Source organism: Sorex fumeus, unplaced genomic scaffold (assembly GCF_029834395.1).
Source record: "Sorex fumeus unplaced genomic scaffold, SorFum_2.1 ptg000036l, whole genome shotgun sequence".
Taxonomy (NCBI): Eukaryota; Metazoa; Chordata; class Mammalia; order Eulipotyphla; family Soricidae; genus Sorex; species Sorex fumeus.
In genome coordinates this window covers 5,458,795-5,485,406 of record NW_026606093.1, presented here as the reverse complement: position 1 = coordinate 5,485,406, position 26,612 = coordinate 5,458,795, and the positions used below count along the sequence as shown (strand labels likewise).

The following is a 26,612-nucleotide window of genomic DNA, read 5'->3' as shown; positions in this document are numbered from 1 at the left end:
CTAAACCATCATCTCTCCCTCCTCTCAACGGACTGAATCTTTGTATGCTCACCTCCCCTTGCTGTCCCCAGGGCCCTTCCTCACCTGTCAGGTCTCAGCTAACACTTCTACCACCCCTCCCTCACACCCCACATATTGTTGCTGTTCTATTTCTTCTACCCATCACAATATGTCACTGTCCCATCAACTTTGTTTCTGGGGCCGGGGAGATCCTACAGGGGCTAGGGTGTGCGTAAGGCATGTTCCCAACCACGTTCAGCCCTCAGCACTACATGGCATCCCAAGAACGACTACATGCGGTCCTGGAGATCCACTAGTATCATCAGGGTGGCCCTTGTGGCCCCCAATATCTCTGTGATGGGCAGGGTGGGGAGCACAGCCTCGTGCCCTAGCACTGAACCACCAAACCCAGTTTACTATGGCCAGAAGCAGCCCTTGGGCCTCCTGAGCACCACTTGAGATACCCCACATACACACATACACACATATACACATTCTGCCACTAGACCCTTGGGAGGGATGGGGCTCACCCTTGGATCTCTTGCACCTGCCATGGTGCTGAGCTCATAGTGGGTGCACAATAAACATTGAACAATAAGCCTGAGTGATGATAACCTCCAGCAGTTTTATGACCCACCCACAGTTCATTGGGTTTGGGGTTCTCCTGTTGGTAGTCCCTCTAGATCCCTCAGAAGGGGGGAGTTGGCACAACTCTAAAACAAGTTCTGGCACACGCACCATCACTGCTCACCATCCCAGCCACCTGAACCCAGCCCGAGGGGCAGGCCCTGTCCCCAGGCTGCAGGAGATACCTGTGTTCCAGTAATTGTTGCAGGTGGTCCAGGGCAGCTGTGAGGTAAAGGAGCTGAACAGGTAGAAGAGAGCCCAGGCAAGGATAATGATGTAGTAGATGTTCAAATAGGCCTCAATGACCACAGACGCCAGGCCGATGCCTTCCAGAGGCGGGAAGGGACAGGGAGAACAAGAGGGTTAGTGTAAGCTGGAGAAAGGGCAGATAGCCACCGCAGTGGGCTCAGTGGGCCTTGATACTTGGGGTTTGTCTGTTGGTACGAGAAGTAATTTCCAGCAGAGTCTTCTGAAAGCAGGTTTACAGAGCACTACCCTATGCATTCTTTGTCATTATGTAACTTTTCTCATACACATTATATGTATAACACATATGATATATGTATTACTTATGATTACATACATATGTGAGAAATTCTCAAAGGTTGATCATTCAAAAGCGAACTATATGGACCCCATAAAACCCACAGCAGGAAGAGCCCCTGAGCACCACCAGGTGTGAACCCCAAACCCGAAAAAGCCACAGAAATCAAGGTCCCTATCTTGGTGATAGGACCTCAGGTTTGAAACTTATCAAGGTCTCTTTTTTCTTTCTCTTTTGTCTGTTGACATGGTTTTTTCAAGACAAACAAAGAGCTAGGGGCAGAAAGAACACAGGAGGGAGTGGAGGAAACTTGGGAAGAATCAGACCGAACAAGTCCAAGAAGGCGTCCTGGAAGAGGGCGGAGCAGCCTGGAGCCGAGCACTGCGCCAGCCCAGAGTGTGGGCCCAGCCTCAGTCTCTGAGCATCATCCTGGAGGAAACCAGTGGCGGGAAGGAGGGAGCAAGGGAAGGCAGCCCGCTGCCAGGGCGGCTGCTGGTCCTGCTGTGGCAGCCAGGGAGGACCAGGAGGAATCCCCCTCGCCCCTCTTTCCTCCCCGACACCCCCTTTATGGCTAGCCCGTGGGTTCTGCACTTAGCTGGGCACGTGCCAGTCCAAGCTCCTGGGCTATTTAAGGAGCAAACGCAGAGTCAAAGGTCAACGCCGACACCACCCCCACAGTCTATATCAGATGAGCCCACCCTGACTGTCCCTGCGGGCCTGGAAAAGGCAGCTGGAGCCAGGTAGGTTGTTCCTGCTTTGGGGGCGCTCTGCGACTCCTCGAGACCGACCTTTCCCCAAAGACTCTGGCAGCAGAGGGGAGAAGGCTGGGGCTGCTGAGGACCGAGGAGCTGGCCGCTGACCACGGCGTATTTAGAGCGTGCACACACAACACCCGTGCAGACACCCAAACACCAAAACAGGCGGTCACTGTTCTGCCGTGGCCGCCAGAACGCGCTGTGCTGCGAAACCCCGAAGGGCATGCGGAAAGTAGACTCTAGACCAAACATGATCGTCACCCATTGCCTCCTTTGCAAACCACAACACCCAATAAGAGAGAGAGAACAAAAGGGAATGCCCTGCCACAGAGGCAGGGTGTGATGGGGAGGATGGGGGGTGGGGGGTGGGAGGGATACTGGGATCCGTGGTGGTGGGAAATGGGCACCGGTGGAGGGATGGGTACTTGATCATTGTATAACTGAAACCCAAGCACAAAAATGTGTAAGTCTGCAACTGTACCTCATGATGTCTCACTATAAAAACAAAAGAAAAGAAAAAAAACACCCTTACCTACCTCCAGGGGCGGGGCAGGCGCTCAGGGGCGGGGCATGGATGGGGCAGGGCTTAGTGTGGGGCGGGGCACAGTGCAGGGGGCGGGGCGAACACAGGGGGCGGAACAGACAGGGGGCGGAACAGGCAGGGGGCGGAACAGGCAGGGGGCTCAGGGGCGGAGCATGACTCAAGAGCGGGGCTTAGTGCGGGGCGGGGCTTAGTGCAAGGGGCGGGGCAAGCGCAGGGGGCGGGGCAGGCACGGGGCTCAGGGGCGGGGCATGGCTCAGGGGCGGGGCTCGGTGCGAGGCGGGGCTTAGTGCAAGGGGCGGGGCGAGTGCAGGGGGCGGGGCGAGCGCAGGGGATGGCCCTGCCTGCAGGCCAAGGTATAGGGTAGCGACAAGGGCCTGGGTGTAAGTTAGGGTGGGTATGAGGGAATACGGCAGTGTTTCCTGTGTCCAAGCTGGGCACAGGCTCCTGGCACGGTGAAAATAGAACAAAGGTGGGGGGCGGGACAGGGGGCGGGAATTTAGGCAGGTCGTTTGTATCCTCATCCATGTGGGCAGGTTACATTCGGTAGCCTGCAAGTTTGTCCAAAATGAGCAGACTTGGGTGGGCCAAATAGCCCTGCTCCCCAGGGATTCATTGTAGGTCCCCAAATAAATCATGCCAGTATAGAAGCACACGCCTTGCCTGAGCCTGATGCTGAGCGTCCAGGCCTAGAAGGGCTAAAAGCCCTGGTGCCTGAACCCCTGAGAGGTCAGCCCTTGCCACTGCTGGGCTCGCTGAGCCCAAGGAATCGAGCACTGCTGGGCACCTTCAGGGGTTTGGAACAGAACCCCCAGGAATTGTGCCTTGGCTGCAGTCACAGAAGAAATGAGCAGGGATTCATTCACGATCAGGATCATCCTGTTATTCGTGGATTGCCTCGAGCAGGCCCCAGTAACGTCTCCTTCGTCCTAGCCCTGAGATTTTTAGAAAAGTGCCATATTCAAGGCCCTTTCAGAGTTAGGAGAATGAGACCCATCATTGTTACTGGTATTTGGCATATTGGGAACGCCACGGGCAGTTTGCCAGACTCTGCCATGTGGGCAGGTTACATTCGGTAGCCTGCAAGTTTGTCCAAAATGAGCAGACTTGGGTGGGCCAAATAGCCCTGCTCCCCAGGGATTCATTGTAGGTCCCCAAATAAATCATCACTGTGCTAGATTCTCTGCCTCACACACCCCGTGCACTGTGCACTGTCCAGGCTTCCAGCCAGCTGGGGACCCAGTGTTGCCCCAGTATGCCCACCTCTGCCTGGAGTTTCAGAGTGAGGCAAGAAATCAAGTCTAATCCTGGGGGTCCTCTGAGGACCTGGAATGAAGAACCCCACCTCTAGTTCACAGGTGCCAAGAACTTTTCCAAGACTATGAGACACCCTCCAGCATCGGGTTTCCTACAGTGGGACCCCCAGAGGACTGGTCCAATGCAGGAAGAGAGTGTTGGGGAAGGACACCCCAAGCTACTCACTCATTACCAGGTTGAGAGAGGGCAGGGCTGTTCTACGAGTCCTAATTATTAAGTCCTAAGAGACCTAATAATTACGTCCTAAGAGCATGAAGTTTCAGCTCAGGGAGTAGGTTCAAATCGTGCACACAGAAAGAGCATTATTGTTGGAGGGACTGATGTGGAAAGGCGTGCAAAGGGCTGACTTGAGCCCTGCCACACAGAAGAGTTTCAGGGATCTTCAACATCGCCGCAGCTGTCACACTCATCACCTACTTTGGAGACCTCTCCGCGGCCGGCTCTGCTCTCGAACCAGGCCACATCTTTGCCATGGAGCTGGCAAAGAGGAAACGCGTCTCCCATGCTCTGCAGCTCGTGCTGCATTTGTAATGTTGTCCTTCTTGTTTTGTGTTTTGGGGCCACTCTCGGTGGTGCTCAGGGCTTACTCCTGGTTCTGTGTTCAGGGATCACTCCTGGCAGTGCTTGGGGGACCACATGGGGTACTGGGGAGCAAACCTGGCTTGGCAAGTGCCTTACCTGCTGTACCCTCTCTGCAGTCCAATTTTGTCCTTTTTAAGGAGGGTCCATCGCCATTCCCCACCCCTTGCCATGGATGTCTGTCTGAAGCCTATTCCCAGGTCCTCTCCAACACAGGCTGCAGGACTGGAAGGAAGGGATGGGTGATCCCGGGCTCCGGGAAGAGCATGATGATGGGGAGTACTCACCCTGAAACAGGGGACAGATCTTCCTCCAGGCTGTGACGCTCCCCTGACTGGTGTACTGGCCCAAGGCCACCTCCAGGAAGAAGAGTGGAATGCCACAGGTGAAGAAGAAGATGAAGTAGGGAATGAAGAAGGCTCCTGCAAAGTAGAGGGAGGTAGAGGCTGAGCCCTCCAGCCCCCAAGGCACCCCCTCCCCAGAGTCCTGGAACCCGCCATCCGGCTTACCCCTTCCCCCCACTTCCCAGGGATCACTCCTGTCTGGGAGCAGGGATGGGCCAAAATTTCCTAGTCTGGGGATGAGAAAGACCTCTGAGAGGAAGGGAGTGAGAATTTAGGTTGAAATCTAAGATGTTCTGCTATTTATTTTCTCAGTGCACTTCACAAATCTCGTAAATTTATTATTTTTGGAACCAAAACATGTGTTCTGCATAATTCAATGTGCTTATTAAGTTATCGAGTTTGTTACATGTTAGACAAAAACAAAAACACCTTAGGGGGGAAAAAACATTTTTCAGGGGCTGGAGAAATATGACAGCTTGCCTCACATGCGGCCAACCTGGATTCAGTCCCTGGCATCCCATATCATCCCCTGAGCACTACTGGGAGTAAATCCTGAGCATCACTGGATGATGACTGGCCACTGGGTGTGTCCCCCAAGCAAAAACAAAGAAAGAAGAAGAAAGTCATTTTCTCTCTGAGTTATTTTCCAGTGGCTTCCTCCCCTCCACCCCCACCCCCCAAGGCCCTGGTCCGAACCGGGTTCCTAGTGGCAAAGGCCATTTCCTGGCTCAGGCAGGTTCCCTGGAACGGGGGTTCGGAAGCCTTGTGGATGGGCTCTATCCTCCAGGGCCCCAAGGGAGGCCACGTCTACAGACAGCCAGGAGGTCCCGTGAGAAGGGAACTGAAGCGGCCGGATGCCCGCAGACACGGCTTCATCACACCGATACAAACCTCGCTTCGAGAAGCCCTCACCAGGCAGCAGCTTTACTGTCAATTGCACACACCTGACCCTTAGCTCTTCCTAGGGGTTGCCAACCTTAAAATCCTCACAGAACAAGCCCCTGTTTGCTGCCCCCACTTGATAGACAAGAGCCACGAGAGCAGCCTGAGGATTCAAAGCCTGAGTCTGCTTTAAGCCGAGATAGTGGAATGACTCTCAAGAGGGAAAGAAAAACATGGGCGACTTCTCCCGTATTCTCACAAGCACACGCACACGTTTGCTGGGCCGAGCTCAGAACTGGCTCTTTAGCACTTGGCAGCCCCTGGAAGATGTGTACTTAAACCTGTCCTCCTGGCTGTGCGCGCCTCCATGGCCTCATACGGCTGCCCGGTATCCACCTTCCGGGTCCCACTTTATGTCAGCGCCCTCGCTGGCTTCTTGAGAAACTCAACTGCGACGAAGGCCATTGGCCCCAGCGCTGGGCAAGTGTGGGGATCTGTTCCTCGTTGGGCATTTTGAGTAGAGGAGTTGCTAGCTCTGAGAGTGCGAGAGTATGATGATTTGTTTGCTCTGTACACATTCTTTTGTGCTTGGAGGGAGGGGCCGGGACCATGACACAAAAAGAGCCATTTCCAGAGAACAGCTTGACTGGCCTTCAGTCCTTCACCCTTTTATGCAACAGGCACCGCCGTTTGTCGCCTGAACTTCTCATTCTCCCCAGTGGAGCCTCATGCTCTAAGCAGTAACTCCCCACTTCCCCCTCTCCCCAGCAGCTAACATCCACCGTTCCTCTGTCTCTGCTACTTAGCCTCTATTAGGTACCCTGGAGGAATGGAGTCAACTGGTACTTGTCCTCTTGGGTCTGGCTGATTTCACTTTTACTGCCTTGGCGATTCATCTGTGCACATTACAGTCAGAATTAGCCTCCTTTGGCAGATGGAGAGAGAGTGCAGTGGGTAGAGTGCTTGCCATGCACACAGCCCCAACTCGGATCGAATCGCCGGCACTCTTTACGGTCCCTGGAGTCAGTCAAGAGATCCCTGAGCACAGCTGGCGAGGCCCAGGCACGAGACTCCTTTGTGACACTAAGTAATCACCCCTGCTATCTCTATGCCACATACCGTTTGTCCATTTCGCCCATGGACAGACATTTGGGTTGCTTCCACCAGTGGTGTAAGAGCAGTTTCCAGAGAGATGAATGACGCCCCCTTCCACAATGCCCTTCCAAACTGCATCCTCACCAGCAGTGCGTGGGAGGCTAGTGTGTCCTGGGCCCCTGGGGAGACACACCCAGGCCAAAACTCACCACTTGGTCCTCAAATCCTTTTTCATTTGGGTTCGCTTGTGTGTCCAGAGCCAAGCTAGAGCAGGAGTAAGCACAGTGCCAATAACTGCAACTGTGGCTTTCAATGGCCGGTTACTGGGAAGATGCTGGGGAGGGGGGTGGGGAATATTTGATAGAAAAGATGCAGATGGGGGATGCCCCATAGGGCATGTTATTGGGGGGGCATGTGACCCACAGAACCTCATGCTCTATCCTTTCTGCTATCTCTGCTTTATTTGTTTGGGGGCCACACTCAGCAGTGCTCAGGACTTACTCCTGGCTCTGTGTTCACACTTGGCGGTGCTTGAAGGACCATCGGCGGTGCTGAGGGTCCATCTGGGGTCAGCTGTGTGCAAGTCAAATGCCTTGACCCTGTGCTATCTCTCTGACTTTCGTCCCTAGCTAGGGCAACCCACCACCCTCACAGGATGAAGGAGGTGGCTTCAGCTTTGTCTGTACAGTGGGGTCTTCTGCACCCTGGAAGTCAGGGAAACCTTGATAGCCTGGTCCTTCCCTAGGCCTGGTCCCCTGTGGACGGGCAGCCTTAGTGGGCAGTGGGTGGAGGTTGGCTGTAGATCAACTCTAGGGGTTTCTTCTGCTCTTGGCCTCCTCCTTGTATTTCCAATGTGCGATTGCTACATCAGACACCGTAACCCTCCAGGGAACTTCTCAGAAGCCTGGCATTGGGCGGTCAACCTGATCCACCAGTCTCCTGACCTCTGCCCAGGCTGTGCATACAGGCAGCAAAACTATGCCCCACAGGGCTCTGTGCAGGGGACCCACGACTTAAGACTTGTTCCGATCTCTTTCCTCTGGGCCTGGTGTGCGGCTGAGTGGTGAATAAGGCTCATGCTCTGTGCCTGTGAGCCTGGGATTTGATCTCCGGCACCAGACATAATAAACAAATAAATAAAATTATATACTTTTTTTTTATCCCTGCCAAGTCCTCTTTCCCAACCTTTACACAAATGATCTGAAAACTCAGAAAATTACCAAAGTATCTTTAGGAGTGAACTATTTCTCCAATCTAACTTAATGTCTCCCCCATTTTTATTTTCAGAACCAAGTTCTCCTTATTAGTTCATTATTAGTTCATTAACCTTTAATTAATGGAGCCATGTAATCCCATCAACGGCCAAGACCCAGAGACTATAAAACCCAGCTCCCGGAAGAGAACAGCGCAGAGTCTCCTGCCCCCGCGCCTGGCTGTCCTCGCCAGGGCCCCTTGGAGGGGAGCAGGTTGAGTTTCCCTCCCCGCCCCGACCAGGGTTCCAGCAGCCGAAGACCTCCAGAACCAGACACCACCATGCTGAGACCACTCTCCACACGCATGAAGGTACCGGCAGAGGAACAAAGGCATGCAGGTCCCGGGGCTGAGATCTCCAAGCCTGCTCGGATTGGGGCTGAGCATCCTCCACCCAGATCCTCCATAATCCAGTAGGCAGGGGTCACACCCACCAACTGGTGCCATTTAATCCCATCAACGGCCAAGCCCCAGAGACTATAAAACCCAGCTCCTGGAAGCACACGGCCACATTTGCGGCCGCACGACATCTTATTATCTCATTCTTACTTTGGACAAAGTGGCTGGCTACTGAATGTAACCTGCCCACATGGCAGAGTCTGGCAAATTACCTGGGGCGTACCCAATATGCCAAATATCAGTAACATTGATGGGTCTCATTCTCCTAACCCTGAAAGAGCCTTGAATATGGCACTTTTTAAATAATCTCAGGGCTAGGACGAAGGAGACGTTACTGGGGCCTGCTGGAGGCAATCGACGAACAACAGGATGGTCGTGATCGTGAACCTTTAATATTTTTATCCTCTCTGCCCATTGTTTTCCTCCAGAACTGCTAATGTCTCTGTCCACATTGAGTGTTGGTCATACTGGAGAGATAGCACTGCGGGAGGGAGCTTGGCTTGCACGGGGTCAGCACAGGTTTGGTTCTCAGCACCCCATATGGTCCCTTGAGACCCAACAGGAGTAAGCCGTGAGAACCACGAGGTTCAGCTTCAAAACCAAAAAAAGAAAAGGAAAGAAGAGAAGAGAAAAGAAAAAGAAACAGAATCTCTTCCTCCACTGAGTTAGCACAATTATAGCCTAAGGAAAGGAAAAAATGACATTTAACATAATCTGTGATGTCATTTTCCTACATAGTTCCATGACTAAATTGTCCAAAACAAAGAAGCTGAGACAGAGAGATACTGCAATAAACTGAGTGCATGGAGGCATGCGTGAAGCGTGAGGTCAGTTTCCAGCACCGCATGGTCCCCTGAGCACCACTGGGAGTAAACCCCGAGCACAGGGCTGGGAATTGCCCCCCAGCACTGTTGGTTGTGGCCTCAAAAACAAAGAAAGCAAAAATAAAGAGTACGAGCATGTTTAACAAAACTTTTTTTTTTTGGCTTTTTGGGTCACCCCCGGCGATGCTCAGGGGTTCCTCCTGGTTCTGCACTCAGGAATTACTCCTGGCAGTGCTCGGGGGACCATATGGGATGCTGGGAATTGAAGCCAGGCCAGCCCCGTGCAAGGAAAATGCCCTACCCACTGTGCTATATATGCTTCAGCCGCCAAACCTTAATAATAATAATAATAATAATAATAAAACACTAGAGAGCTAGATCGGCAGGGAAGGCACTTGCCCTGTGTGCAGTTGACCTGGGTTCAGTTCCCAGCACCCAACATGTTCACCCAAGTCACACCAGGAGTGAATTCTGAGCACTGTGGGTGTGGCCTGAAAGTTTTTTAAAAAAACATGTTTGAGATCATGAATTTCTGAACCTTCACGGCTACCCTTCATAGATCTTAAAGACTAGTAATGGCTGGTTAGAATCCCCTGCTTCATTTAGACTCTGGTGTTAAAAATGCCAGGAGAGATAACATAGCGGGTAGGGCATTTGCCTTGCATGTGACCAACCCAGGTTCGATTCCTCTGCCCCTCTCGGAGGGCCTGGCAAGCTCCCCGTGGCATATTCGATATGCCAAACACAGTCACAACAAGTCTCACAGTGGAGATGTTACTGGTGCCCGCTTGAGCAAATCAATGAACAACAGGAGGACAGTGTTTGGTTTGGTTTGGGTTGGGGCGGGGTGGGAAGTTATAGTGGCCAGTGCTCAGAGGACCATGTGGTATTAGGAATCAAGACCGGGGCTCTAGCATGCATACCCTGGGCTCCAATCCTTTGAGTCATCTCCCCAGCCCTTAATAACTATTAGCATTTGCATACAGAAGAAAAAGTGCATCATAGATGCTCAGGAAATATTTGTTGAATTAGATAGAAATAGCATTTAGGTGGACTTTATAAGTAACAGTGCTCATTATTTATTTCGGTTTGGGGCATACCTGGTGATGCTCAGGAGTCATTCCAGGCTCTGCACTCAGAAATCACTCCTGGCAGTTGCTTGGGGGACACTGGGGTCAAACTGGGGTCAGCCGTGAACAAGGCAAGAATCCTACCTGCTGTACTATCACTCTGGCCCCATCTTTAAAAGGGCATGTTTCTTCTTAGCTTTCTGGAATGTACCTAATACCTAATAAAAATTTCACAAGAGGAATAAAGGTATTATACATACACTTATACATTTAAAGTTATATACTTATTTTCAGTGAGGTAAATAATTTTATTTAGGAAATTTAAGCGAAAGAGAGAGAGAGAGAGAGTCAATACCATAAAGAAAAAATATTTGCACTCCCACAACTGACATGTAGAGGCCTCCAGAATGAAATGTCCCTCTTTAAAGGCAGGAATGAGCCTGACCACAGACTCATAGTACAGCAGGAAAGGGATTTGCCTTGCATGCAGCTGACCTGGGTTTAATCTCTGACTGCCAGGAATGATGCCTAGGCATAGAGCCAAGAGTAAGCCTGAGCACCACTGGATGTGGCAGAAAGAAAGGAAAGGAGGGGAGGGGAGGGGAGGGGAGGGGAGGGGAGGGGAGGGAAGAAGGGAAGTCAAGGGAGCAGGCTTCATGCCCAGTGAATCATTCCCTTAATGTGGAATGGCAGCGTAGATTAGGGGTGGTTCGGGGCCTGCAGGGGCAGGGCAGGGCAGTGGCTGCTGGTGGGGCGTGATGAGACGCTTTAACATCAAGCAGCCACAGCCGCGCCGTTCTGAGGGTGCACCAAAAGCCATTGCACGCTACTCTGCAAGATTGCTCGCCACCTCCCCAACCCCATGCCCTTGCTTGGCTTTGTAACCAGTACTGACGATCAGCATAAAATTGTGAGGGGGTTCTTTTTTTTTTACACTGAAATAATCAGTCCCTGCAATGCAATTTTTTAAATCAAAATGCTTTAATTGCCCCTGTTCAAGTCAGAGCACAGCTGATTTGACATCAAGAGCCAAGCCCTACTAGCTCGCTGATCTCGTTTTCTACCGGCCTTCCTGTGTCTCCTGAGCCCAGCGCTGCCTGCCCGTGCCCTGTGCTCTGCGAATATGCCAAGTGCACTTTCACCCCAGGAACTTTGCACCTGCTGTTTGGTCTCATTGGATGTTCTCCACCCAGTATCCATAAGACACCTCCTTCAAGTCTTGCTCAAAAGCGACCCCTTCAACGAGACATGCCCTGGTGCTCCTATCTCACACTTCAAATCCCTTCCCCGCCACCCTCCACCCCTTGACCCAGTGTTTTCTTCTCCTCCCTCCTACTCTGCTGTTCGTCATTCCACTCGGCACCTTTTGACATACTGTGCTTTTACTTGCTTGTCTGCGACTGTTATCCTTGCTACCCTTCACGTAAGAAATAACACACAGAATTCTTTCCGGACACAGAATACTTTCTTGTTTGCCTTTGGAACAGTTCTTAGCACAAGGTAGGCCCATGATACGTGGATGAGAGAACATATTTGTGAAGCAAAAATTCGCCAAGGGATTAATATCCAAAACATAAAGAACACATACAACTCAACCGACAACAAACCTGCCTTTAAAATGCATGGACGACATGAAAAGGTGTATTCTCCGAAGAAGACAAACAAATCATAGCTCTAAGCACACGAAAACACGTTCTCTGCACTTCCTGTTGGGACAATGCAAGTCAACCACAACGAGGTCTCGCCTCCCCCCTGTTAGAACGGCCTGTCTCGAAGAGATAAGCAACAGGACTAGAGAGACAGACTAGTGGACAAGGCTCTGGCCTTGCAAGCGGCCGGCCTGGGTTCAGTCCTTGGCACCCGTGTGGTCCCCTGAGCACCACCAGGAGTGACTCCTGAGGGCAGAGCCAGGAGCAACCCCTGAGCATTGCCAGGTGTGGCCAAGAAAGCAAACAGAAAAGGCAAGCAGCAAATGCGAGAAAGATGTGCCCACCGTCTTACGGGAATGTACTGCGGGGATTCCTCTGCAACTTTAAAACAGAATTCCCATACAACCCAGCCTCCGAGGCTCTATCTGAAGAACACGAAACACTAAGTGAGAAGTGCCCACCGTATTCATTGCGCGCTGTTTCTAATAGCCCAGGAAACTCCCTGCCCATCCACGGGTCAACAAGATGTGGCAGAACTAAGAGAGGCAAAGCCAGTCAGCTATGAAAAAGATGAAATCTGGCCATTTTTCAACAACACCAGTGGGAATTAACGAGAGGGGAGGAAAACAAAAGTTACATGATTTTGCTCACATCAAGAGAGCAACCAAACAAACAAAACATACTCTTTGATACAGAGATCTTAACGTTGGTTGCCTTGGGGGTTAGGGGGCAGTGGGTCAGGTGTTCAGCAATGGATGGAGACCAGACTCCTTAATCATGATCATAACAGGGTGTCTGCAGATACAGAATTATAATGCTGGGGCTGGAGTGATAGCACAGCGGGGAGGGCATTTGCCTTGCACGCAGCCGACCCGGGTTCGATTCCCAGCATCCCATATGGTCCCCCGAGCACCGCCAGGAGTGATTCCTGAGTGCAAAGCCAGATTTAACCCCTAAGCATTGCTGGGTGTGACCCAAAAAGAAAAAACATATTATAATGCTGTATGTCTGCATCCAAGATGTTCTAGGTCAATATGACTACAATAAAATTTTATTTTAAAAAATATAATCATTTTAGTTGAGTGGATAAATACATTCTACCTACTGACATTTGTTTCAAGTAACAAAGGAGCTTATTAAAAAGTCAGCTTCAGGGCTGGTGAGATAGTACAGGGGAAAAGGCTCTGGCCTCCCATGAAGCAGACCCGAGTTCCGTTCCTGGCACCCCATACGGTCTCTTGAGCCCTGCCAGGAGTGGTCCCTGAGCACTGTCAGGAGTGGTTCCTGAGCGCAGAGCCAGGAGTGAGCCCTGAGCACCGCTGGACATCACTCCACACCAAAATAACAATCAATAAAAATAATTCAAATTTATGGGGCTGGAGCGATTGCACGGTGGGTAGGGCATTTGCCTTGCATGCGGCCCACCCGGGTTCGATCCCCGGCACCCCATGTGGTCCCCCAAACACCGCCAGGAGTAATTCCTGAGTGCATGAGCCAGGAGTAACCCCTGTGCGTCACTGGGTGTGACCCAAAAAGAAAAAAAAATCAGATTTAAAAGTCAGACTCCTCAATGTGGCACATTTCCTCACGTAATGCTCTCTGGACCCCGGGGAGGCACGCCCCCATTCTACAGAGGGGCACACTGAGGTTAACGGAAGAGCTAGAACTCCCCGCCGGTCTCCAGGTCCACTCCAGCCTCCTTCCACTTAACAGACTGCGTCTGGGAAGGCCCTGAGCGGCTGTCGGGACACAGCTCTCCCCACCAGGCCTACCTCAAAGTGAACTCACCACCTCCGTTTTTGTAGCAGAGATAGGGAAACCGCCAGACATTGCCCAGCCCAATGATCTCCCCGGCCACTGACAGCACAAACTCCATCTTGTTGGTCCACTGGCCCCGGTCCTTCACCTGCTCCTGGCCTTCCCGGTGCGACTTCTCTCCCTCCTCGGGGACCCAGGAGACCACGGGAAGCCCATCCTCGGGGACTGCCACTTTGCCGTCCATGGCCATGTCCCGGGTGGAGAGGCGGCAGCGCTGGGCAGGGGCAGGAGGACGAGGCCCAGCCTGGAGGGAGGAGAGGGAGTGAGCACCACCGCCCCACGCGTGACGCCTTCTCCGGCCACATCGCCCTTCTGCCAGAAAAGCATTTCCGTATTCCAAATTGCTGGGAAGGTGCTTCGGATCACCACACTCCTGATTTTCTCCCCCAGTTCTCCATGACGTTTACGCCTGGGTCTCATGACACCCAAAGCTCATCTTTGTGTGCCCACTTCGCAGATGGAAAGACCAAAGACGCCCTCACAGGAGTAGACTGGGGTAAAACCCCAAACCTGCGACCTTTCATTTCAAGTTTTGTTTTTTTTCAGTCAACCACCAACCCCACTGGCCTATGTGCCCAGCTTCTCTATCGAAAAGGATCCAAAGATCGGAAGGTCAAAGGGCAGGCATGATCCCGGCTACTGCCTCGTCTGCTCCGGGCAGCTGTGTGCTCACTCCCGCGCCAGGGCAATCGATCCCCTCAGAGTAAACATGGGAGCCAGCTAGCTCTGGGCATCTGATTGGGAGGAAAGAAGAAGGTGGACCTGGGGCCCAGAGAGTCTCTTAAAAGGGAGGCCTACCCGCCGCTGCCCGTCACCCCAGGTCGCTGCCCTTCCAGACTCTCTCTCTGCCCCTCCACGCCCCCAAGAGTCCTGAACTCCCTCAAGTTCTAGAAAAATGTCTCTGCTTCATCCTCGCCTCGCATCTGTTGGCCGGCTGCCAGGAGACACCTTGCTGCTCTGTGCTGTCTGTCAGGGTGGAATCTGTGTGCCTCCACCTTCCCACCCCACTCCCTGCCCCCAGCCCCCTTGAGGCCACCCCCACGTTGTTTCCCCGGGCACCTGAGGGGAGTCGGGAAGGCCAGGAGCTCCCGGGGTTCTAGGCTTCTCCGAAGCCCGAGAGAAACACAAGGGATTCTTTTCATGAAAAGAAGAGTCTGTGTTTACTTGTTGGTCCTTTCAGCCCAGGCAACAGCCCAAGCCCAAGTGAGCTAGAAAAAGGCGCGGCAGGAGCCACTTGAGGTTATGGAAAGTTTTGAAGGTGACTCGGAGGGTGCAGGTTATCCCCGGAACGGGCAAGCATGGCGGAGTGAAATTCTGGCCTGGGGACCTGTGTCGAGGGTCCCACTGCCAACTCGGGCCCGTGGGGAAGAGGAGGGGAGAGGCACCCAGAGGGCGGGTCACAGCCTCGAGCCTCAGGCGTAAGGAGTGGGGGCAGGGGCGAGGCGAGAGAAGGGGCGAGGGCGCCAGGTTGAGACCCAACGGGACTCTTGGGCAGATGCCCCAGGCTGGGCGAACAGCGGAGTCGGACCCCAAGGGAAATGCTGGTGGACGCTGCCACTGGCTTGGGAGGGGCAGCTGGAAGGATCCTGATTCCTAATCCAAGAGATGAGCGAACAACAGAGCAATGAATGAACGAGCTCCAGACCTGGGATAAAAAGGCAGCAGAGCGGAAACCCCGGCTCGAGTCCAGGACTCGCTGTGGGTAACGCGAAAGTTCACACTGGGGCCCGCACTAGGCGCAAAGCGCGATCGACACGACAGAATGTCCCTGGTGAAACGGAACACCTTGCTCTGAAGGAACCCGTTTCGTAAACGAGGCGAAGCAGGGCTGGGTGGCGGGGCGGGAGAGGAGCAGGTGTGTGATGATTCGGGTCCACTCACCTACACTCTCAGCTCTTCCAACAACACACGTGCCGTGCAGCGAGATCTCAGGCCAAACACAACTCCTGGGAAGAGGGCGGGCGTGGGGGTGGGGGAGGTGGGAGTTAGTCTTCCTGGAAGAGAAAAAAAACGGCTTTGACTCAGGTGGGTGCTGCGAAGGTGTGGAGGGATCGAAACCAAATAGGCAGAAGGCGGAAGATAAGGAGAAGGGCTGGCTGCGGTGGAGACCCCGGGCACCCCAGAGAAGAGGGTCCCCAAGGGAGGCTCTCTCAGCAGCCCCAGCCCCGAGGCCACTATTCCGGGGCCCTGCTGTGCTCATGGGTGAGGGGAAAGGATGAATGAGAAAAAAGCGACTAGGAGAGCTGGGCGGGTGTGATGGACTGAGCCCAGAGGCCAGCCTCAGCCCCAAACTGACACCGAGTGGACAGCTTGGGGTTCGTTTCCACTTTTCTTTCAACAGCAACAACAGTTCCTGGGAGGAGTGGACTCTGCCGGTAACAATGAGAAACGGGAATGGCAGACTGAGACTCAGGGCATGTGAGCCGGGGTGGGCCCTGTGCCACGGCAGGCACTGAAGTGGAAACGAGCTCGTGAGTGCCGCAGGAAAGACAGGGCTAGACTCAGGGCAGCGAGCCCAGAGCCCCGGGACCGGGCACAAACCCCACGGAGCTCTTCTTCGGAGGTGGCTTTTGGGCTGGCATCCCATGACGCCCATGGGCCACCAGTGGCTTATGTGCAGGGTTGTTTTCGGTGGTCAAACAGTGCTGGGAACCAACCCCGTGCCACCTTCATGCAAAACACGCTCACCAGTCATTGAGGTCTCTCTGTGCCCACGGCAGGGTGTGTGCGGGGGGGGGGGGGGGGGAGGGGCGTAGAAATCTGAAATGATGGCATACCCCCCTCCTTGGGCGCACACGCCTAGGAATAGTCAGACAGCAGCGTTTGACCCCAGCCTAGCTGATTCCAGGGGACGCCCCCTTCTCCCCAGGGTGCACAGGGCTCAGCCACTTGGCCTGTGCTGGGCCAGGCAGGGGACCATGGGATGGACCATCCCTTGGGGCCGTCCCGATGCCAAGCTCCAAGTGGCCCATCGAGGAAATCCTCAAGAGGCTCGCCTGCCGTGGGCCGTTTCCAGAAGCCAACCTGAAGCCGGAGGCGGCCAGGTGCAGACCGTCCAGAAAGGCGCCCCCCACCCCCATGCTGCAGGGTCCAGCTCAGTCCCGACCGGCGCCCCAGTCCAGCCGGGCCTAGGAATGTGCTGCACGGGTTGGGGGCGGGGCCCAGGGACGCACAGGCTTCAGCCCACACCCACATACCAGGTCCCTTCCACACATGCTCACAGGTGCCGTTCCCGTCACGTCCCTTTGCACACACATACCTGTGCTCAAGGCACCAAAACCTGCCCCCCCCTTCCACTCTTCACACCCCAGAGTCGGCCGGGCTCAGCTGGGGGCCGTCTGCACCTCCCACCACTGCCTCCCTGCCGGCAGGCGCATGCCCTCCTCCCCCCACCCTACGCAGAGCCCGCAGAGCCGGGCGGGCAGCTTCGATCTGGGCATACAGGCTCCTGGCTCCCGGTGCCGGCTGCTGGCTGGGGAGGAAGGGCGGGCAGAAGCCCCTGCCCCCACCCGCTAGGGGCAGCCCGGACTTCTCCCTCTGCCTTCCTTGCCACTCCCCTAGGCGCTGTCTGAGTCCCCCCTCCACTAGGCCCTCACTCGTCTTTCCCTCTCCCTGGAGTAGCCCCCAATGTGCCTTCCTGTTCCCCGGGCAGGGGTGACCCAGGGGGTGACCCTGATGTCGGCAGAGGGAAGGGGCGTCGGTGACACTCCTCGCTCTGAGAGCCTCAGACTTCAGCCTTTTCCCAGCCCAGATGACTGAGCCACAGACCTAGGATTCCTTCGGCAGAGCCTCCCCGGCCTGGGGGGCTGATCTCGAAGCCCTGGAGACAGACCCAGCCCTCTGCTTCCTGCTCACCTCGTCCTGGTCTGGCTCCTGTGCTCAGCTCAGTTCCATGCCTCAGGTCCCTCGGAGAGTTCCAGAAAAGCGGCTCACCAGAATGCAGAGGGCGCGAGAGAGACAGGGAGAGAGAGAGAGAGGGAGAAAGGGGAGGACCTGAAAGGGAAAGTAGGGTCCACCTTCCCTTCTCCGGTGGCTCCCAGCTCAGAATCCCATTTGCACGGAGTCCTGGAACTCCCGGAGGACAGAAAATAACTCTGTGTGTGTGTGTGTGTGTGTGTGTGTGTGTGTGTACTTGTGTGTGTGTGTGTGTGTGTGTGCGCGCTTGTGTGTGCTTGCGCCAGTGAATTGGGAAGTGCAGGGGCAGAGAAATACCACGAGCCACAGGAGGGACGGAGGCCAAAAGTTTGTGAACCAGGATTACAACATCCAACCTCAGGAAGTCGCGTCCTCTGCCCCCCGGCCCACCCCCCTCCCGCCCACAGAGCACCCCTCCTGCCTCCCTCCCCGTGAGCGCTGGCCCAGCACAGCCCTCTGAGTCTCCGCCTCACGTGCCACCTCCTCCCCGTCCCCTCCCCTCCAGGCCCCTTCCCCTTCTCCCCTCTCACCTTGCCCCCTCCGGAAGAAAGGAGGGGATGTCCAGTGCTCAGAGCCCTTTCTTAGGAAGCCTGGGGTGGGAGCCGCCCCCTCTGGGCTGGAAGCAGAAGCTCGGGAGGGGAGTTGGCCCCGGGCACGGGAGGAGGGTGAATCACGAGCTGGAGTTTTCCACCCGGTACCTGCCCCTGTGGTTTCAAGGCAGCACCCTGAAGCGCCCCTTTGGCTTGGGATTTTCCTGGGCACAGCTGCCCCAGGGTGGACCACTCGGGAAGATAATCCAGAAAGGACCCCCATGTGCTGTGGCCCAGAGGCCCTCGGTATTTACCAGCCCCTGTCAACCCAGCACAGACCTGAGCCTCAGTTTCCCTATTTGTAAGAGTTGCGGGGCTGGAGACAAAACTGCAGGTGGTCTGGGTTAGGGTGCGCGTCTAAGGAGAGCCCCGGGTGTTGGTTGTGGGGGGCAGGGGACAAGGTAGCAGGGGCTGGGGTGTCTCGTGAGGCAGTGGAACGTATGCTGGGGTGGGGGTGGGGAGGTGTCTGGGAGAACTGGAGAACAGGCCTTGATGCAGGACCCCTGGTGCTCCGTGGGAGGCACCCCCGGCCCTGAGTCAGGAGTAGCCCCTGAGCTGGTGACCTCTTGGCCCAAAGGCACAGGAACCGTTTCTTGGCAGCCTGCATGGTGCATTGGTATTTGTTTAATAAATAGGTGTGCCCCTGCTGCGTGCCCGGGAGAGCTGCTCCAGCCGCAGATCCTCGCCACTGTCCCAGGGCCAGGCCCGGGCTGCAGGGCGCGGGTCCCACAGGACCCTCCTTTCAGGCTCCCTTCCAGACAATGAGGATGCTTCTCCAGCCCCAGGTGGTAGCGAGGGAGGGAGATGGTGGGGAGAATGGGAAATTCCCTTTGTCCCCACTTCCCCTTCGCACCACTTCCCTGCAGGCTGGGAGGACGGAGTGAGACTCTCGGGCTGTACTTTTCCATGAAGCACCCCCACTCAGCGGCTCTCAGGCCCCTCGCCACCTCTCTTCTGGGAATTCTCACCACCAAGGCTCGGTTCTCAGACCTTTTGCCTCGGTGACACCACAAGCAGGGCTAGGGGGCAGCTCTGGCAGAGGGGATTTGGCCCCTTCATGGCCCCTGCGGAAGCCACATGCTGGCTTCGCCTGGGCTCTGCTGGTTCAGGGCATTTAGCCTGCTGCATCTGCCCTCTCTCTGCTCGCCAGGGTCACCATGTGTCAACCATGCTGCTAATTGCACTGGGGACCCCAAAGTCCAGGAGGGACCCTAGTTCCAGGACCATATAGCCTCCCTCTCTGGGAGGGGGGGTAAGAGGGAGGAGAAGGGGCTGGATGGAGTTCCTCGCCCTTTGTTCGTTCCAACTTTGGTTTGTGTCTTTCTGCGAGGACTTAGGAACACCCAAGATCCAGTCGTGTTCCCCCTCTCCTTCAACTTGGAGGGGAACAGCTGCCTTGTTTGACCCTGACATTCCCTTTCGACTTTCCGTACTTCAACCCTAGAAGCTTCCAACTCGTATTGGATATTCAGATCAATTGGTAAACTCCTGGTATGCAGAGTTCCCATCTTTCCAAAGTTAAATATCCTGATTTGGAAAATTGGCATAAGACAACACTGCTCTCTTCCCCGGGGAAGGGTTCAGAGATGAGGCGAAAGGTAGTTCAATGAATCCATCGCCTTGGTGTGGTGAGAACCACTGAATCCTAAAACATGTTCTCATGCCCTTGCCGCCATATGCTCTAAGAAAGACTGGCGTGGCATCTACTCCCTGCGCATCAAAGTCGGATGAGCTCTTTCCATGGTAACCAATTTAGTCTCACAATATGTATCCTTGAAAGGTAGAGACTGAGACTGGATTTATAGGTAAGGAAATCCAGGCAAATAGAAAGAGATTAAGAGAGGTGTGCTGGGAGCCGCACTCCACCAAATAATGGAGCTGTGCTTTGAATCGGAGCCTCTTGGCTCTAAATAAAAGATCTTGCAGGAGACTCTTTCCCATGGTAACTCTCTGTTCCTTCCAACATTTCACATAACATTGTCCAGGAGAAAGTAATCCAAGGGATGGTTTGGGAAGGTGAGGTAGCTACATTGATGGATGGATGGGTGGTTGGTTGGTTTGGAATGAATGAATAGATGGTGAGTGAAAAGATGGATAGATAATGAGTGGATGGATGGTTTGGGGTGGGTGGAGAGATGGTTTAGGATGAGTGAACAGATAGAGAAAAGATAAATGGATGGTTTGGGATAGACGGAAGCTGGACGAATAGATGAGGAGATCATAAGTGCATGGCTGGTTTGGGATGGACAGTGAATGAATGGGTAGGGAAATGGGTGGATAGGTGGAGGAATGGGACTTGGGATCCCACTCTTTCTTTTCCTCTGAGAACATTGATTTTGCAGAGCCAGGGGGCAGATTTAGGTTCTGCTTTTAGTGAAAGTTACTGCCTTGCTAAGCAGAACCCTCAGGCCACAAGATGCTGCCTTTGTTTCACTCCTAACAACCATAGTTAGCTCCTTAAACATGTGGCCTTCTTTCCGGAGCCTTCAACCTGCAGCCAGGACTGAGGAAGCTGGAGGGTACAGACATGCGTCCGAGAGTCTCCGTAGTGGGGGTGGGGCATGAGGGGCTGCTGGAGCCTCAGGAGATGGAACACATTTGCTTGACTCTGTCCCATTCCAACACCCTCCACTGAACTCCGCCCACACCATGATGTGCATGCCACCATTCCAATGGATAGAGGCGCAAACAAAGGACCAGAGGACACACTGCTGGTGAGTGAGGAAGGTTAGGAGCCAAGCCAGCGCTGCAGGCTTCCATCAAGAGGTATGCCTGGCTACCGCGGTATCTCAGAGCTGGAGCCCATTTATTGGGGGTCATGAGGGACAATACATGGGTGCAAGGGACCGGATCTAAGACCCCTGAGGTATAAAGACAGCCTGGTGGGCATGGTGTCCAACCAACTGCACCCTTGTCCAGCTGCAAGGGTATCCCTGCTCTTTTTCCTGTGCTCTGTGCTCTTCTTCAACAAGCATTTGCCCGGGAATCTCCCAGCATGCCTTCCTTGCTCTTCTTCTCTTCTTCTTCTTCTTCTTCTTTTCTTCTTCTTCTTCTTCTTCTTCTTCTTCTTCTTCTTCTTCTTCTTCTTCTTCTTCTTCTTCTTCTTCTTCTTCTCCTTCTCCTTCTTCTCCTTCTCCTCCTTCTCCTTCTCCTTCTGCTTCTTCTTCCTTCTCCTCCTCCTTCTCCTTCTTTCTTCTTTCTCCTTCTCCTTCTCCTTCTTCATTTCTTCTTCTTCCTTCTTCTCCTTCTCCTCCTTCCCCTTCTTTCTCCTTGTTCTCCTTCTCCTTCCTTCTCCTTTTCCTTCTTCTCCTCCTTTCCTCCTCCTCCTCCTCTCCTCCTCCTCCTCCTCCTCCTCCTCTCCTCCTCCTCCTCTCCTCCTCCTCCTCCTCCTCTTGTTGTTGTTCTTGTTTTGAGCCATACCTAGCAGTGCTCAGGGCATCCTTGTGGCTCTGTGCTCAGAGGTCAGTCCTGGTGAAGCCCAGAGGACACTCTGGGCTCCCGGGGATCAAACCCTGGTGGGCCACGCGCAAGGCAAGAGCCCTTCCCGCTGGGCTCCGGCTGGGGACCCTGCTTCCACGTGGTCTGCCAGAACTGCAGGATTCGGGACGATCCCGGCGTGCGGGCCTGGAGAGCCGCAGAACTCGGAGCAACCTCCTCCCACGCCCCCACACCTCAGTCGCTGGGCTGAGGCCAAAGGCAGCTAATCCTGCTCCACTTCCCTGCCCAGGGACTCGTCTCTCACACCTCTGCCTGCCAGGGCCCCGGGGCGGCGGGCAGCTCCCTGGAAGCCGCGGCGCCCGCCCGCTCAGCCGGTCCAACGACCCCCCGGCGCGGGCACCCCTGAGTCTGAGGGGCTCCCGCGCATCACCTCCTGGGCGCCGCGGTGACGGCGCTCCCTGCGCGGGAGGATGCGGGCGCCCAGGTGCGCGCACCCAGACAAGCCCAGAGCCCCGGTCGGGTCGGGCGAGGAGCCCCGGCCCGGCCCGGCCCGGCCCCGCAGCGCATTCCAGCCCTCACGCAGCGGCGAACCCGGTGCCAAGCTGCTGCCTTCCGGAGCCGCCCCGGCCCTGCCCGGCCCAGCAGGCCGGCTGCCCGGAGCCGGTGGGCGGGCAGAGACAGAGCCCCCGGGAAGCGCGCGGCCGCCCAGCCTGCGGGGCCACGTGCGTCCCACCCGCACTCAGCCTTCCCGCCCGCTTCTCTTCTCCTTGGTAGCATCAGTCACCTTTTGTCTTTTTGTTTGTCCGTCCGCGGCCACACCCAGCGGTGCTGGGGCTGACTCCTGGCTCTGTGCTCAGAGATGACTCCCGGGGGGCTGGGGAGACCACAGGGGTGTCCCACCCACTGCACTAGCACTCCAGACCCTCCATTTGTCATTTCTAACGTGCGGGCCAGAGAGGTAGTACAGCGGGTAGGGCGCTTGCTTCGCACAGGACCAACCCAGGGTCTATTCCTGCGCCCCATCAGGAGGGATTCCTCAGCACAGAGCCAAAAGTCAGCCAGAGTGCCACCGGGTGTGGCCCAGAAAACAAACACCAACAAAACATACCTACCGTGGGTCCTTCTGTGCCATGAACACAGCACAGCACCCCCACGGAAAGTTCTGGAAATGGTGTCAGCTGGATGGACAGGCAGAGGGCAGGGGTGTGCTGCTCTAGACTTAGGGCTCTTGTCTCAGGACTGTGGTGGAGCCTGGCACCCCTGGGGAAATGCCCAAGCGAGTCCAGAAAACAGCAGCCTGAGTCAGGGCCCCGGTCTGCAAACACTTGCCTTGCTAATTTATCCTGGAAACAAGCACAGGTGGGCAGGTGGGTTTCGGTGGTTCCCAGCAGCCAGCTGGAAGCAAACCAAAACAAGACCAGGGAAACAGGAGCATGGGAGCCTCGGGCTGTTCCTCTGAGGGGTCCTGTCGCCTCCCAGGGCCGTCGCCCAGGCAGCTGCAGAAACTTCCGCCCATTCAGGGCACTAGAAGGTGCGTGTTCCCTTATACACACTCGCTCACACTCATGCAGACACTCATACTCACTCATGCATGCTCACACTCACGTGCTCACACACACACACATTCACACACGCTCTCATCCATGTACACACACATGCTCAGACACACACATCACACATGCTCGCATACAGGCAGACACATGCTCGTGAATATATGCCCCCTCAAACACACTCACACACGTGAACACTCACGCGTGTTCACACGCACACACTCTCACGTGTAAATGCGCATGCTCACGCACATACTACAGACACATGCTCACTGTCACGCACATGCTCACACGTTCTCACATGCAGACACACACATACACGCGCACTCGCTCAGACAGGTGTAAGCCCCTGTCCCGCCCCCGCCCAGAGCCATTGGCGAGCTCCCCGGGGGTCCCAGCCAAGCCTGCTGGGTCAGGCTGTGCCTTGCTCCCCTTGCAGAAGAAACCTCAGGGCCCCGACAGATAGCCGAGCTGGGCCTGGCAGCAGTGCCAGGTCAGTGCCACCCCCTCGTGGCCACCCTGGTGGTTGGTCTCCAGCCCTGATCAGCGGAGGAAGCAACACTGAGTGGCACTAAGGAGGCGGGTCCCTCTGCTGGCTGAGTCGGGGGAACGGTCTTCCAGGGCCGTGGCACTTGCGCCTCCTCCTGGCGCCGGCGCCTGGCACCCTACTGGTTTAGCAAACTTGAGAAACGGATGCCAACTAGGACCACGTCCTCCTGCCTCCGCGGAGCTGGGCTTGTGCCTCCTTCCCCGCCCTTGCCACCGCACAGAGCTGATGGAGGGACGGGGCATGCAGGGAGCCGGACAGTCTATGATGGGGGTCTCACTGGCACTGCCCACCTGTCCCCTCTGCTGGGGGCCGCCAGGAGACCTCAGCAGGGGAAGGAGAGCCAGAGGCTGCCCCAACGGACTTTCTTCATTTTTCTTTCTTGCCTTCGGAGCCACGCCCAGCAGCAGAGCTCGAGGTTCACTTCTGCAGGTGGGACCACATGGGGTGCCAGGGATGGAACCCAGGTCAGCCGTGTGCAAGGCAAGCACCCTGTCCCCACGGTAAAGGCAGGAGAGCAGAAACCAGGCGCACGTGTTCATCGTGGGCAGGAGGAATGCAGATTTAATGGGATGGAAATTCCGGGGGCCAGAGCCCATGCCCACCCCCAAGGCCCCCGTCAGCCAGGACGTGCCCAACGCCGGCACTTCAAACTAGCATGGCTTGGGGGTAGGAAGACCACCAGTCCGAAGGAAGGATTCCCCAATCGCCCCTTTTAATTGGACTTCGCCTGGGTGTGTGTCGTGGGGGAGAGAAAAGCTTCTGGAAGCTGCCCCGCCAGCCTCTTTGCAGCTGTTCCTTCCCGCCATCCCCAGCCAGGCCCCCCCAGATGCCCCTAGCAGTGTGACTCCAGCTCGGTGAGTCGGAGGAGGGAGCTCCTGGGTGAGACGGGCGCGCAGGGCTCCGCTCCGGGGCTCAGCTCCCGCTGTGGCAGATCCTCTGCTGGGCACACGAGCTGGCGCAGTCTCTGCGGGGAGAGGGGCACCTGAGCACATGCCCCTGGCACCCCCTCCAGCTGCCACGCAGCCGTCACCGCCGGTGTCGTGGAGGCCCAGCCCCGCCCGAGACTTGAGAGCCCCTCTCTCCCCGCCCCGGCCCCGGTCCGCTCTCCCCCTCTCTCCCACCCGTACCTCTCGGAAGGGGCCCTTGAGGGTGCTGAGTTTGTAGGCGCTCCAGGCCGGGATGCAGACCATGGAGGAGAGAGCCAGGAGCCAGCCCAGGGCATCACCCCACCAGGGGTACGTGTACTTCTTGTTATAGGTCAGGGGGGTGTATTTGATCAGGGAGAAGAGGAAGGTGGCCTGCGAGAGGGGGGAGCATGGAGCCGCTGGTCACACAGGGACCCGGCACCCTCACCAGCCCCTCACAAGAGCTGGCAGCAGTAACTCCGCCCCTCCCCCCCACCAGCCTGGCTTTGCCTTCGGCCTCCCTGCATCAGTCTCCTGCCGCCCAGTCCCGCAGACCACTGTGGGGGACAGTGCCGCTGCAGACCCTCGCTCTGGGCCCGCCTCACAGGGTTGGTCCCCAGTCGGGACGGGAAGGGATGAGGTGCCTGCTGGTGCTAAACCAGCCACACCCTCGAGAGGGACCGTGCCACTTGCCCCGCCCCCACCCCCGGCTTCTGAGCAACCCTGGACTGGAAGCCTGGGTGAGCCCTGACTTGGTGGAGGAAACAGCATCGCCGGCCTGAGGCCCGGGAGCCAGAGCCCAGTTGCCCGGCCTTCGGTCCTCAAGGCCACATGCTCGGGCAAGGTGCCGACTCTCGTGTGGAAAATGAATATCAAGGAAATTTTCTGCCTGCGAGTCCTTGGGAATGGGCCAGATCCTGCTGTCAGGATTGAGGCGCCTCCTGGCACGACTCTGAAGAGCCCCACGCACTCGAGTCTCGGGCTTGTCTGCAGCCCTCGTCCACTCCCATTGTGACTGTAGGTCAAGTAGACCCACAGCACTGGGACTCAGTTTGTCTTTCTGTGAAGTGGAAAGGCAGATTCTAATTGCCATCCTTTTCCGGGATTCAGAAGGATGAGGGAAACGCTAAAACATCAATCCTGCGAGAAATCCCCGTGGGCTGTGCCTCCCCCCACCTCAGGCTTTTTTTTTCTTTTTTTCAGTTTTTGGGCCACACCTGGCAATGCTCAAGAATTTCTCCTGGTAGTAATATGGGGTGCCAGGGATCAAATCCAGGTCAGTTGTGTGCAAGGCAAATGCCCTACTTACTACGCCCTCTCTCGAGCCCCAGCCTTTGGGCCCCTTCTACAAGTCCCTCTAAGGCCACTTTATCCTTCCTTCCAGCCCTGTCTGTCTGTTCTTACACTTGGCTTCCGCTCTGGAAGCTTCTCTTACTGTGCACACAGCTGGTGTGAGGAAGAGCCAACAATATTTGATAAGAGGCCACGGCCGGTATCCGATCATATCTTCAATATTGTCATAGAAGCGCCCAGCTCCTATCATGAGGAAAAGAAAAGAAGAAAAGAACATTAATTAGCACCCCATGAGTCAGGATGGGCACCAGGCAGACCATCAACAGAAGGTGTGTTGGCTGTCTTTTCTTTTAAATATATATATATATATATATATATATATATAAATTCCATTTCTGCTTTTGTTTTGCGGCAGGAGAACCCACATCCAGTGGTCCTCAGGGCTTACTCCTGGCTCTGTACTCAAGGATCACTCTTGTTGGAGCTCAGGTAACTGTATGGGGTGTCGGGGATCAAACCTGGGTAGCTCGTGTGCAAGGCCCGTGCCCTACCAGCTGTATTATTGCTTTAGCCCCACTGGTTGTCTCTTTAAATCAAAAGACTCTTGTCTGACATCAACACCCCTGGACAGAACCTGGAAGGGCTCAAGGTAATCATCACATCCCAATTCTCAAGT

The 26,612-nt window shown here is 55.4% G+C and overlaps 2 protein-coding genes across 2 annotated transcripts in view; both read right to left on the bottom strand.

The window, feature by feature from the left end:
• The window catches only part of SLC6A12 (solute carrier family 6 member 12), a 29,226-nt gene extending 11,433 nt beyond the window's left edge, over positions 1-17,793 (bottom strand). The window contains exons 1-5 of the mRNA XM_056117838.1: positions 17,551-17,793; positions 15,577-15,689; positions 13,666-13,939; positions 4,651-4,785; positions 813-953 (exon numbers count right to left, since the gene is read on the bottom strand). Of these exons, the coding sequence (XP_055973813.1) occupies positions 813-953; positions 4,651-4,785; positions 13,666-13,885 (496 nt within the window). The 5' untranslated portion in view covers positions 13,886-13,939; positions 15,577-15,689; positions 17,551-17,793. The remainder of the gene's footprint in view (positions 1-812; positions 954-4,650; positions 4,786-13,665; positions 13,940-15,576; positions 15,690-17,550) is intronic.
• A 6,777-nt stretch (positions 17,794-24,570) lies between these two features.
• SLC6A13 (solute carrier family 6 member 13) overlaps positions 24,571-26,612 on the bottom strand; it is a 48,207-nt gene continuing 46,165 nt past the window's right edge. Inside the window, exons 12-14 of the mRNA XM_056117839.1 lie at positions 26,079-26,179; positions 24,866-25,036; positions 24,571-24,702 (exon numbers count right to left, since the gene is read on the bottom strand). Of these exons, the coding sequence (XP_055973814.1) occupies positions 24,571-24,702; positions 24,866-25,036; positions 26,079-26,179 (404 nt within the window). The remainder of the gene's footprint in view (positions 24,703-24,865; positions 25,037-26,078; positions 26,180-26,612) is intronic.